This window comes from Lampetra fluviatilis, chromosome 2, assembly GCF_964198595.1.
Source record: "Lampetra fluviatilis chromosome 2, kcLamFluv1.1, whole genome shotgun sequence".
NCBI classification, from domain to species: Eukaryota; Metazoa; Chordata; class Hyperoartia; order Petromyzontiformes; family Petromyzontidae; genus Lampetra; species Lampetra fluviatilis.
This window is the reverse complement of record NC_136276.1, coordinates 10,026,817-10,039,762: the sequence shown is the minus strand read 5'-3', so window position 1 is coordinate 10,039,762 and position 12,946 is coordinate 10,026,817. Positions and strand designations below refer to the sequence as shown.

The 12,946-nt window shown below is 46.0% G+C and overlaps 1 protein-coding gene across 9 annotated transcripts in view; it reads left to right on the top strand.

Moving 5' to 3' along the window:
- The first annotated feature begins 258 nt into the window (after positions 1-258).
- LOC144942036 (1-phosphatidylinositol 4,5-bisphosphate phosphodiesterase delta-4-like) overlaps positions 259-12,946 on the top strand; it is a 46,122-nt gene continuing 33,434 nt past the window's right edge. For 4 of the 9 annotated variants that reach the window (XM_078868688.1, XM_078868677.1, XM_078868666.1 and 1 more), the window contains exons 1-2: positions 10,508-10,722; positions 12,217-12,375. In XM_078868688.1, coding sequence (XP_078724814.1) covers positions 10,566-10,722; positions 12,217-12,375 — 316 coding nt within the window. In that variant the 5' untranslated portion in view covers positions 10,508-10,565. Of the gene's footprint in view, positions 422-7,684; positions 7,833-10,342; positions 10,457-10,507; positions 10,723-12,216; positions 12,376-12,946 lie in introns of those variants that run through there. The other 5 variants (XM_078868728.1, XM_078868722.1, XM_078868697.1 and 2 more) reach the window with 5 other exon arrangements.

Here is a 12,946-nt window from a genome sequence, read left to right as displayed (position 1 = left end):
AATTAAAAGGTCATCTCTCCTTGCCGCTGGTATTTGCGTGGCTGGGCAAGGCTGGCCCCGCGCGACGCGGCAGTTTAAAGAGACGCGTCCACAGTTGGTCACTGTCACTCCCGAGCAAGGCGGTCGCGTTGTTGGGCAGGCGACATCGCTCCGAGGGTGACTTCGATCGACGCCCCGTGCGCGTATCCCCGGCGAGGAGGTCGCCTCCGGCTGCGGCGTTGCTGGAAGTATAGAGTCGGCCAAACAAAAAAGGCCGTGGGTCCGGTTTGGTTTTTTTTCTGCCTTCTTCATCATTCCGATCGGCCCGTTGCAGTCTTGCAAGCGGGACGGCACCCGGTGCCTTGCCAGGGGAGCTTGGAGCGCAGAGGGGGAACGCGGCGCGGAGTGATGGAGCCCCCGGACGACGCCAAGGGTACCCGGCGTGAGTCGTGGCGTGCGCGTGTGCCTATGATCTTAGATATCGTTGTGTTTCGTTAAAGCAGGTGAGAGGCAACTCGGGATGCCGAGATTGTCTAGTTTGCAGAAGTGACTTGGAGCGTTTAATTCTAGATTTGAAGTTTTCGTGACTGCAAGGATCCATAATACTCTTGGTTTTTTTCGGTAAAGTCACGTAGGTAAAAAATATATAATAAATAAAAATGAAAAACAAATAAATTAAATCACGACGTTTCGAAAGCAACACAAGCAACCGTCATCGAAGCGGGCGGTGATTGCCCTGTATGATCGTAATCTGGTACTGTAGTTTGTTATGTGCCTCTGTTCGGAGTATCTTTATCTGTACGTAGTATTGCATTGCATGTCCGATTGGTATGTGTGCTAATGATCTGCGCTGTGTGTGTACTGTCTATGTGTACTGATTCATTGTGCTGTATAGCTGTGCGATGTTTGTATACTGTGCGTCTGTACTGTGTGTGCTGTGCTTGTATATTGATTAATGATAGTTGCTCTGCATCAGCACTGTATGTGTGTACACTTGCGCATTTGTGCTGTGTGCGTTGCATATCTGGACTGCGTGCTGCTTTAGTACTTCGTGCGTGCTGTTTAGCTGTGCTGCATATGTATATAAGCCCCGTGTACTGTGTATCTGAACTAATATGTATTTGTACTGAGTATCTGTACTGATGTGTATCGGTAGTGGGCAGTGTTACTGTGCATCTGGGTATCTACGTTTTGTCTACGTGGTGAACGGTGGCGATTTGTTTACTGCCTTGCTTGGCATGCCGGAGGGTGTGGATTCGATCCTGACGCCTGACTATTTGGAGTTTGCATGTTCTCCCCGTGGTCGCTTGGGTTTTTCTCCGGGTCCACATTTACATGTATAAACATGCGTTGAGAGTATTTGGCTGCTATACATTTCTACACGATAAGTCACTTTGTTGGGCTATCATTTGTGGCCAGGTCGTTTCTGACAAAGAGGTAATATAGCTCAGTGGGCCTTACCTGGTAAAGTTAAAACATGTTTTAGTTTCGTTTTAGTTTACATTTGTGTATAGCAACGGTACTGTGCGTGTGTACTGTCGTGTATATTCAGTGTATCAGAGTCAAAATATTTTCCTTCTCATATGACCATGTCGCGGTGCTCATTGCCTGTTTACAACCCTGAGTCAGTAGTAGTGTCCATTACACATAGCCGTGACAAGACGAATGTCGATATGTCACATCCACCGGTGACAAGTGGTACTGGGTGATGTTAGTGGAAGGATCTGTCAGCGTGCAACTCACATTACTATACGATTGTAATATATCTATGTATAAATTAATTACTTGTGCGTATATTGTGCTTTTGTCCTATGACGATGATGGCGGAATTCACTTATATTGTAGGTGTAACTACTCACAACAACCCTCCCTTCCCGCCGGCGATCCGACTCTATAATATATGTTAAACATATTGTGGTAAATTGGCAGCGCCTTTAGCGGCTGCAACGGTCACGTGAACCCAGTACACAGCACTAAATACTCGGAGGCGTCCTTGTGGAAAATAATATAAGTAGTGTCACAAAATAAATTATTTTGTTAGCGATGCATGCAACATATATGAATCTAGAAACGTCGATTATTACCTATTCGTGTATTGTCAGATTTGGTAATAGCCGATATGACCCCATGAATGGGTGGCGCTGTGGCGAGATGTTAACTACCTCGCCTTGTATACAAGAGGCCGTGAGTTCGATCCCGAACCCTGACACCTCATGTGTATATTTGGAGTTTGCATGTCTCTCTCCCTGTGGTCGCGTGGGTTTTCTCCATGTCCACATTTATTATTATCTTTCTAAACGTGCGTTGAGAGTATTTGGCTGCTAGACATTTCCACGTGATAAGCCACTTTGTTGAGATGTAATTTGTGGCCAGGTTGCGTCTGAAGAAGAGCTATATAGCTCAGTGGGCCTTTCCTGGTAGAATAAAAAGTGAAATAGTTTAAATAGAATATAGATTAACCGTTGGTCCCTATATATTTGTTTTATTTAATTAACGCTTGTCTATAAGCATGTTGATGTACTTACTGTACACGGTTTTACTCGTTGAGGACTAAATTTATCCATTCTTCACGGAATCGAACTATACGTGGTTACTGATGTATCATCAACAATTAATTTATTTGTTAAATTGCTGTATTTATTTGGTCCCAGAGATCCCTCAAAAATGAGTCACCTGGTCTCTGTGGTCCCTCACCGGGTCATTCATATCGCTGATTCTCTATGTAATTGTGTACATGTATAGGTGGGTCCTGTATACACACACACACACACGTATATACATTGTGCATGATGCACGTGTAAGGCCCCTTTGTCAATCCATTGCTGGATGAAGGAATCTTTGCGCCGAGCGGGTCCGCGGGTGTTATTTTTATAATGTTACTACAGCTGGTCATCGGTGCGGGTTGATGAAGGCGGGGAACATATACGTGGGCGCTTATAAGTAGAGTGTAATATAATATACAGGTATACATTTACGTGGGTATAATATATATGTGTACGTCCAGCTATACGACCGTGAAACGGGGGATTGCTTGGGGGCGGGCGGGGAGTCCCAAAAGACTTGGGCAACAAAAGAGTGATCCAGTTTGTCATGTGAGAGGACTTGCTTTCACGAGGCACTGCTTGTGAGTGGACGCGTATACTGTGTGCGCGTGTGCATAGGCGTTGACCACACCACACGCTCGTGGACCGTGTCGGCCTCAATAGTTGTTCGCCAACAACAATTGCACCAACAATCTGTGTAAGGCCATAGGACACTCATTGCGTATGGAGGGGAGGGGTTGTGTGTTGTGGTTATCCTAACCACGGCTGAAATCATTATCACCGCGTGATATCTTAATATTTCGCGGACTTCCCCAATGTCGCTACAGCCTGAAATGAGTACCCGGTCCGGTGGAAATATCTGAACTGGGAAGACAAAGGCGGCTGGGCATAGTGTCGGCTACATCACTCACCCCTCTATCCCCCCGTGTCGTGTCAGTCCAAAATAGGTGCTCGCGAACAGCGCTTAGCCATATACGGATGTTTTTTTGTCTTTTGTTTCCTGGATGTTGGTGTTATATAGCATTAGCAGTCCACAACGTTTGTGGGTGCTATATTTGACATCGTAAATTTATCTGGTGAATCATACTGTACCTCAAGGTCAGGGTTAATAATGACCAGTGCAGGTCAATAAAGGTCAGCAGTGGGAAACGGTGATAACCACCTCTAATCCGGAGCGGAGCTCGAGGCTTAACCGCGAACATAGGCCTCGGCAAGGTAAGGTCATTTACTCTTTTTACCGGGTAAAAGGGTAAAGGTAAAAGGGTAAAGGTGTCGACATGCCAAGGGGTAAGGTAAAGGGTAGGGTAAAGGTAGCTCGGAAGAATTACCTGGTAGGGTAAAGATAGCGCGAAGTATTACCCGGTAAATACGGTACCTTATTTACCGCTAAAAGCTCCGTGGCGCAGTTCGTGGCCTCCATTTAATAAGTAATATTTTTTTTTACTTTTTTAATAACAGGCTTTTATTAAATGTACTAGTAATGGCAGAACTCCACGACTCCAGGAAGTGGCCCCGAAGCTTGCCATAACGTAAGTGGCCGTGGCCAATTACAGCCAACGTCTGTTGAGTGTGGACAATTAGACCCAAGTCGAAACATAACATATACAAAAGAATTTAAAAAATATATATATTTTTACGATAGAATATAGTGTTGTCATCAGTATGACATAAGCATACCAAGTTTGCAGTCGATAGTCAATACCACATTAGGAAGTGGGTTAATATTGAGTGACAAGATATGAGGATACGACGACAACAACAACAACAACGACAATAACAACGACAACAGACAGAGTGAGTTAAAAGAAAGCGTGTAAAATTGGAATAATCGAGAGTATTCTATATGTATAAAGCGCTCTACCTGGCATTTACCGCTACAAACCTTTTTCATGTGTAGTTCCCTAGTAATTACCCTGTAATCGGTTAATTTGTATGGGGTATGGGTAAAAGGTAGGGTAAAAGGTAGGCTCGTTGCTTTTTACCTATTACCTTTTACCTTACCTGCTAAAGGGTAAAAGGTAGGGTAGAGTGATTGTATTGTGGTAAGGTAAAAGGTAAGGTTAAGGTAGGCTCGTTGTTTTTACCTTTTAACTTTTACCTTACCTTGCCGAGGCCTACGCGAACATCTCGCGAAGTGTAGAAATGAGTGGTCATTATTTCTCTCCCTTTGCCAGTCCACTCGTGTGGACTGGGGTGAAGTCCAGAACCAGTTCACATATCACTTGCCACCGATGCTAGCCGTGTCCGGGAATGGAGTTCATGTACACGGGGTTCATAGCTCAGTGTATCGCTCCACCCCAATCGCTTCTGACTTAGTTGTAAAAACAAAAGTATGTCCGTCGATTTAAAATGCATTGGCAGCAAGGCTGTAGACATCACGCTCTGTTCCCCGTGTGTGTGCATATGCTGTCAGTTCTGTTTAACGCAGTAACCACTGACATTGTAACATTCATATGTTGTGAAAACGGTGCTGTGGGTGGATAAAAATAATCCAAAGTGGCACCAACAGTTTCCATCTCCCGGGCTGGAGAAAACTTTCCGCTAGCCAATATCACAACAACCAATAGCAGCGAGACTTGTGATGATGAGTGAGCCGCCGGGCCGCCACGTGAATGTAAACACAGGACGATAATAATTGTCAGACATTTGTCAATCCACTGTGGGATGAAGGGGTCCCATTTGGATCGTATATCACCCCCGTCAGTTCGGTGCGGGTTGGTGAAGATTGTCCCCAGGACCGGTTCAGATATCACTCGCTGCCGATGTTAACCGTGGCCTGGATTGGAGTTCAGGTCACCGGGTTCATAATTTATAGTGCCAACCACTGGGTGTCAGATTTGTGGCCCGCATGAAAGGAGGGTAACGATACCCCGACCCCTAACCAACTACCGAACACAAACACACCGCGTACTATCCCTCCCAGAGCCCGTAACCAGCTAGCCAACCAACCAACCACTATCACTAACCCTAAACCTAACCACTAGCCAACCATCAACGCGTACCAACACTACCCATGAAAAAAAACTGGCAACCAACCACTAGCACTGACCCCACCACTGATGCTAACTAACCAACCAACCAGCCACTCGTATTAGCCCGTTTACTGCCGACCTCAACGAAAACCATATTCACTGTGCGTCGACAGGGCTCTTTACCTTTTTTTTAGTTTTTCGGGTCTGGTGCTCACGGTGGCACTGGGGCTGCAGCACACGCGAAATGAAACCTCTTCCCATCCACTTCTAAATGCCCTTGTTGGGTAAAGAATGTGAATGGTCACACACGGAGGCTCCTGGGATGCGAGCGCGTGGTCTGAGCGTTCTGTGCTTGAAATCAACAGCAGCAGCAATGCGAGCGCTGAACAGAGTCGTGCCGCCTTTTGCTGAGTCAGCGCTGAGAGCCACCTACACGATGTCGCGTCCATTTCACGGTCCACGCACAGTGGTGGTGCTCAGCTCCTTTAGAGAAACAGGTTTGGCCTCCAACTGTGAGCGCGGATTGAGCACGTATGGCAGTCTTCATCATCCCTCTTTCTCTCCCGACTTCCTGTCTTCCCGTCCTCCTGTTTTGCCTCTCTCCCTGTTGTCTTTCCTCTCTCCCCCCTCTCCCTCTGTCTTCTACCTCTCCTTCCTGCCCTCCGTTCAACTCTCTCCTGCACCACCTCATTAGCTCCCCTCTCCCCGCATGCACGTATATGTAAGTCAGTGCTCGCGTATGACATTACACGCTCCAAGTAATGCCGAAACACTAAGTGAAACATATTACAAAAATAATCTCTAAAATTACGTACGCCAGATTTTACAAATGCCACTAAATGTAAAACATTATTTAGCAATGTTCTCCACGGAATCATCTCACTTTATCGTTAAAAGTGTTTTAGAAAAATAAAAAAAACACTTAAAATGATTCATAGGACTCTTTTCAGGAAGTCTTCCTTTCGCATATCGACCAGTTCCTCTGTTACGATTGTTGAGTGGGAGAAAAAGGAGCGCAGAGAAGAATAAACACGCACGCGAGGCTAGAAGCACTACACCTCTCACCGGACACGTGAAGCTATTTGTATGCATTCCAGTCACATCGCTCTACAACGTATGATCGCTTTTAATACAAACATTGTTTTTTATTTCGGTTTAAAGCTTTCGTGACTGCAGGGATCCATATTCTTAGTTATTTCGGTAAAGTCACGTAGAAGGGAAATAATATATATATTTTAATATTCTTGGTTCTTTCGGTAAAGTCACGTAGAAGGGAAATCATAAAATACATTTTTGTTAAATGTATTTATTTATTATTATTGTTTTTTGTGTTGACTAGGGCCCCCTGATGTAGATGGAGTGATATTTTATTAACAAACCTGACTCTGCTGATGAATTCCACGAAGGACGAAACCGGTCCTGAGTTTGCACGCGTAAAAAAAATGTTGCTGGGCAATGTTGCTCCGGAAAGCGCGTTGTTTGTGATTGAATAAAAAAACGTCACCTTTTTACGTGACAGCGACGAACATATTCTTTTTTCTGTATTTATTGCACGCCATGAAGGTCAATTCTTCCGACAGAAGTGACGTGGGAATGCAATTGCAGAGCCGCACAATTTTTTATTACTGCTCAATTGGTAGCCCTGGTCTCTGTTTGATCACCAACCCCAGTGTGAGAGGCGCGCGCATCTGCGCCCTCCTAATGAGCCCGGTGGTGAAGCCCACAAACTGTTGCCTGCGGGAATATGGGGGGAGGGGCAACGGAGTGGTGGTGGGGGGGGGTGGAAGGTGGGGGGAGCGACGCGAGAGTGGTAGTGGTGGGGGGGACTTAATGACTTCCACTTGGAAATGGGGGGGGCAAGGAGGCGGGGCTGGAGGGGCGGCTGAAACCACAACGAGTTCCTTCCTCCTCCACGCGCTCCACGCCTTGAAACTGAGAAGCGACGGAAAAATGGCGAGGCGCCGGGGATGCGATTAGGTGCAGTTACGAGTTGATGGTTGGTTGGCTTGCGTTGTTTACTGATGAGGGCAGTGATGGCCATAATGCAGGAGTGGGGGACGGGACTCTGAGAAGGAGGTCAAGATGCGTATTGCTCTCAGTCAATGTTTTGATGGGCTATGGAATCCACCTTGGAAGAGCAGAGAGGTAAGTCAATAAAAATTGGTCTTTGATGCGAGAGTTGCTATCCGTATTGGTGTATCGACCCGAGAGAGCTGGACGCAGAGCGAAACGAAAAGAAGTCGCGGACATTTAATCACAGGTGTCTGAGCCCGGATGCTTGGAATTTCGTGGCAAGGCGAAGATAAGCGCCGCAGAAGTCCGGAAGAGACCACGGCAAGTGAGTGTTGTGGATAGGATCAGGGGCGCAACTATGGGGGGTACGTGGCAGCGTTATGCGACGCATAGGGGCCCAGTCGGCCACAAGGGGGCCCCGAGTGAACAGATACACAAGGGAAAACATTTTTTAAAGAAAAATATATTAAAAACATATTCCAACAATTAACCGTAAATGCCCCAATACATTGTTACAAATGAAGCAATAATTCAGAAAAATTCGCAGCGTACAATATGGTAGCGCTACTGCTGGTGTTACTGAACACCAGGCTTTTTTGCTAACTCATGCGCATGAAAGCAAGACGCACAATAACTGAATTGTGTGTATTGTGCCTTTAAATCTTGATTGTTAATACTGTCACTGCGAGATTGTCTTCCTCTAAACCCAATACACGGCATAACTAAAATAGTATATACAGGGCGCTTCAAAAAATGTTTATACTTATATGAGACGATCGTTTTTAATGGAAAAGGAACGGATAACACATTGTAACATGATAACATATGTCATGTTAATAGCTTAAAGTTAGAGTCTCCCACTTGTTCTCCATCATTGTCAACACATGCCTGGTGGTATTGTTGCAAATTCTCAGAAGTCTTTAAAAAAAAATTAAGCACCCTCTTTGGTGATAGGGGGCCGTCCATAAATGACGTCACGCACCTAAGGGGGGGGTCAGACATTTGTGACGATGTATGACGAGGGGGGGGGTGAGAAATGTGACGTCACATCAAAATGCGCAACTTTAAATAAATATAGACAACACGTTCTACTTAATTAAATATACTTTTTAATAAACGTTTTCTCCTACAACATCAGAGTGCAGCGCCACATTAAATACGCACTACAATGACAATAGTTTAAAGCGATTTGAAGAATGTTTTATTGCTGGGGGGGGGGGCAGAGATTTGTGACGTCATATTTGAGGGGGGGGGGGTCTGACTTTTTGTGACGCCGTGTGAGGAAGGTGGGGGGGGGGGTCAAAAATCGTCCAAAATCGCGTGACGTCATTTATGGACGGCCCCTAGCCTACACATTGTATACTGGTTAAAAACATCCGTAGCTATTTCAGGAAAAGTGACACAGGAGAACGGTGGTGGGGGGGGGCACAGTCGTATCTTGCATGCCCCCGTTGTTTAAATAGGTATTTGTGCCCCTGGATATGATCATGAAAACACGGCTTGCGCTGGATGAGGGGGCACGTGTGCAGGGTGGAGGAGGGGCGGTCACAGAGACAGGCCTTGGAGTGATCTCCACGAGGACGGTGACCCAGGGGCAGACCCGAGAGCAATGGTGGGATACTGTCAAGGAAACTGTTGCAGGTCCAGTTGCCACTGAGGTAGCTACGAGATCTGGCAGAGGGTAGAAAGCGTTGTCAATGAGGTGTGTGGTGGCATCAAAGGATTTGGTGCCGCGATGACTTCTTGATCGGGATGGTTGGCTCGTTGGTTTGAGGTGCGGTAGGTACCGAGTAACTGGTTCACTAGTTTGCAAGGATCAGTGGGAGGAATAATTTTTTGTGGTTTATTTTTTATCATAACCATCATCATCATTGCACAGTTATTAAAGTATATCATTGCACGGCTGTTGAAGTACTGTATTAAAAGACCTTATGCCGCTTTTCCGCTTTCATCATGAGAGGGTGACATCGGCGCGGTCAAGGAACAAAGCCTTTCCGTGCACACGGCCGTGGCCGCGAAAAGTCATACACACACTGGTGATGAAAAAAACCCCGAAAACAAAACTTGCAGCAGTTACACTGCACTTTACAGTTCACAGATGGAAATCATTTAGACGCTTTTCAAACGCAACTCGTGTTGTACTGTATAATCACACGAGATCCACTGGGACCTCGAAAGCTCAGCATGGGTGTGCCTGGTGGTTTGTGCGGTTGTATGGGTGATCGCTCAAGGCTTGTCAGGGGATGCGAGGTGGTCAGGAGAAGGCACGGATGAGCGTGAGTTTTCTCCGGTTTCCTCCCACACTAAGCCATTCATGGTATTGCATTTCTTTTGGCCAAGCATCACGGTGTATCAGGACCCTCGGAAAGAGGTACGGGCCCGAATTGAGGATTTTCTGGAGTAAGATTAATCATCATAATCAGCCATGATCATTGCACTGATGAAATTACGGCTCCCCAAGCCGTCGCACTACCCTGCAATCTAAACACCCACCGAGCACTCGCACAGAAGCCGATTTAATCTCTCCATCTCCACGGTGGCATAATGCCATTGTCATTATGCTTGACCATCGGCCATCATCCCATTCAGCCACGACGTGTCCTGCCCAATCCCGATTATTGTTTTTACGCGTGGGGCGTTCACCTGCGTATGCTCTCTATTCCACGTGTTCCTCTGGTTCTGAATGTAGTGCCGGGAGAGAGGGGGGAGTGGCGGTGGGGGAGGTAAATGTTATCGCACGAGGGGGAAGATGAAGATGAAACTCCTGCGAGTGTCCGCGTGGGGTCGCTCTCTCTATCTCACGCGCGCGCTGTCTCCCATCGCACCGCGGGAGCTGCGCCCTCTGAGCGGGCAACATCATCATCATCCTGTGATCCGCTGGATCAGGGCGGATCAATCCAAACTCCGGAGATATGGATCAGGGCTCAATCTTCGCTCCGCCCGCTCTGGGTGGGTGGGTGGTACGGGGGTGGAGGTGGAGGGCTCGACGTCACAGGGAAGAGTCTTTCGATGAGAGACGAGACGAGACGGGGGAGTTGACGAACACTCGAGAGGCGTCATGTTCCGCGAGAAGAGCGAGCTGCCTGCGTTCCCGAGCTGGAGAGAGACGAGTAGGGGACGACTCGATACGGGTGGACGCGAGCCCTGCACGCGGCCGATGGCTGTGGGCAGTCTCCTCCCGGACATCCAGGGGGGTTTGCAGTCACGGGTGATGGGTAACACACGCCGGTGGATTCAGTCATCAATCAGTGGTGGATTGACGCAATTTAAACGTAATTGGCGACGCAGTAATTGTAGCAATTGCAGGACCCTCCTGAATAGGAGTTTTATGACTCATTGAGGCATTTTTTGCGTAATCATCAGCCCATAATCATCCTTTGTTAAAGATGCATTAATTGAGTTATTCATTTTATCGGCGATTTCTTCAAATTGGTCTGGTTTCTTCAAATTGGTCTGGTGGGAACGGGTGCATCGTCACCACCACCACCACCACACGTTGCCATCGCGTTCCATTTCATGAAGGAAATCCATCTGCATGCGTTATCACCTGAGAATGGGAAAACCCAAGTCGGAGTTTGTTTCCAGCGCAACCTGGAACCACTTATCGCAGAAGGCATCTGCATAGTTGTAGTAATCGGCTGCACACCGCTCGTGCAATGTGAATAGGTTGGCGAGTTCAATGGTCGACTGGTTGGTTTGCTAGTTAGTAGTTAGTCGAATTGTTGGTTGTATATTTTGTTGGTTATTTGATTGGTTGCTTGATTGGTTGTTTAATTGGTTGTTTGATTGGTGGTTAATTGGTTGTTTAATTGTTGTGGTTTTCACACCTGATGATCATTGCTTGTGATGCAATCGAAACGTCGTGAAAATAGTATTTTTTTATTTTATTGTTTCCCGTCTACGTGACTTTACCGAAAGAACCAAGAATATGAATCCCTGCAGTCACGAAAGCTTTAAATAAAAATTTGGTTGATTGCTGTTTAATTGGTTGTTTAATTGGTTGTTTGATTGGTTGATTGGTGGTTATTCGGTTGTTTAATTATTTGTTTAATTGGTTGATTGGTGTTTAATTGGTTGTTTAAATGGTTGATTGATGGTTAATTGGTTGATTGGTGGTTAATTGGTTGTTTGGTGGTTAATTGTGTTTAATTGGTGGTTTAATTTAATTGGTTGTTTAATTGGTTGATTCATTGATTCGTTGGTTGTTTAATTGGTTGATTGGTGGTTAATTGGTTTAATTGGTTGTTTAATTGATTGATTGGTGGTTAATTGGTTGTTTAATTGGTTGTTGAATTAGTTGATTAATTGATTCGTTGGTTGTTTAATTGGTTGATTGGTGTTTAATTGGTTGATTGGTGTTTAATTGGTTGTTTAATTGGTTGATTGGTGGTTAATTGGTTGTTTAATTGGTTGATTGGTGGTTAGTTTGTTGATTGGTGGTTAATTGGTTGTTTGGTGGTTAATTGGTTGATTGGTGGTTGATTCATTGTTTGATTCGTTGGTTGTTTAATTGGTTGTTTAATTGGTTGCGTAATTTGCTGACTGGTTGGTTGGTTTAATAGTCGGCTGATTGGTGAAGTGGCTTGCTACTTTAATTTTGTCAGTTAATTGGCTCATGGTCGACGGGAGTCGCCGATGAATGAATGTGCGGTGTAGCCCCCGGTGCTGTGCTGTGCTCATAGCCTCGTGGTCACGTGTTCTGTGTGCAGACATCACCGTCGACGATGACCTGAGCCGCATGCTGCTCGGCGCCTCGCTCTGCAAGATCAAGTCCAAGACGTGGAAGAAACAGCGGCTCTTCAAGCTGCAGGAGGACTTCCTCACCATCTGGTACGAGTCGAAGAAGAGCAACAAGAGCAAGGCGACTTGTGAGTAGCGCAAGCCCAGTGAGAGATGAGTGTCTCGTGTTGAGCATATTACGCAAGGGACTGGCTGCACTGTCGAATATACAGCGTGATGCACTAGTAGATCATCATCATCACCACCACCAGCAATGGGTCACTGCTGCCGCCACCTCTTACAATTCTGTGATTCACCCAGGACTTGGACACAAATGAATTTCATCGTTCTTTCTCCTTGGTGGCCGCACTTTCGGATGCCTCCTCTGGTTGGCCGCCACTCCATTTGTTATTCTTTCAGATCATCCATCCGTCATCCCTTCTGCAGATGTGTCATGCCCAAGCCCATTTGCCTTTTCTAAACTGTGTGGATGATTTCATTAAATCTACGTCTGTTATCTAATCCTTATGTTCCTGTTTCAGTCTGTAAATGTGATTTCCAAGTTTTGGATCTCTCCACGCTTATTTGCACTTTTCAGTTCTTGTTCCATATTTTTCGTGAATGACCCTGATTCTGAACCACACATCATATCAAGTAGAACACGCGTTTATAGACATCCCACTTACTTAATAGTAAGGGATTTTAGATCATTTTTTTCAT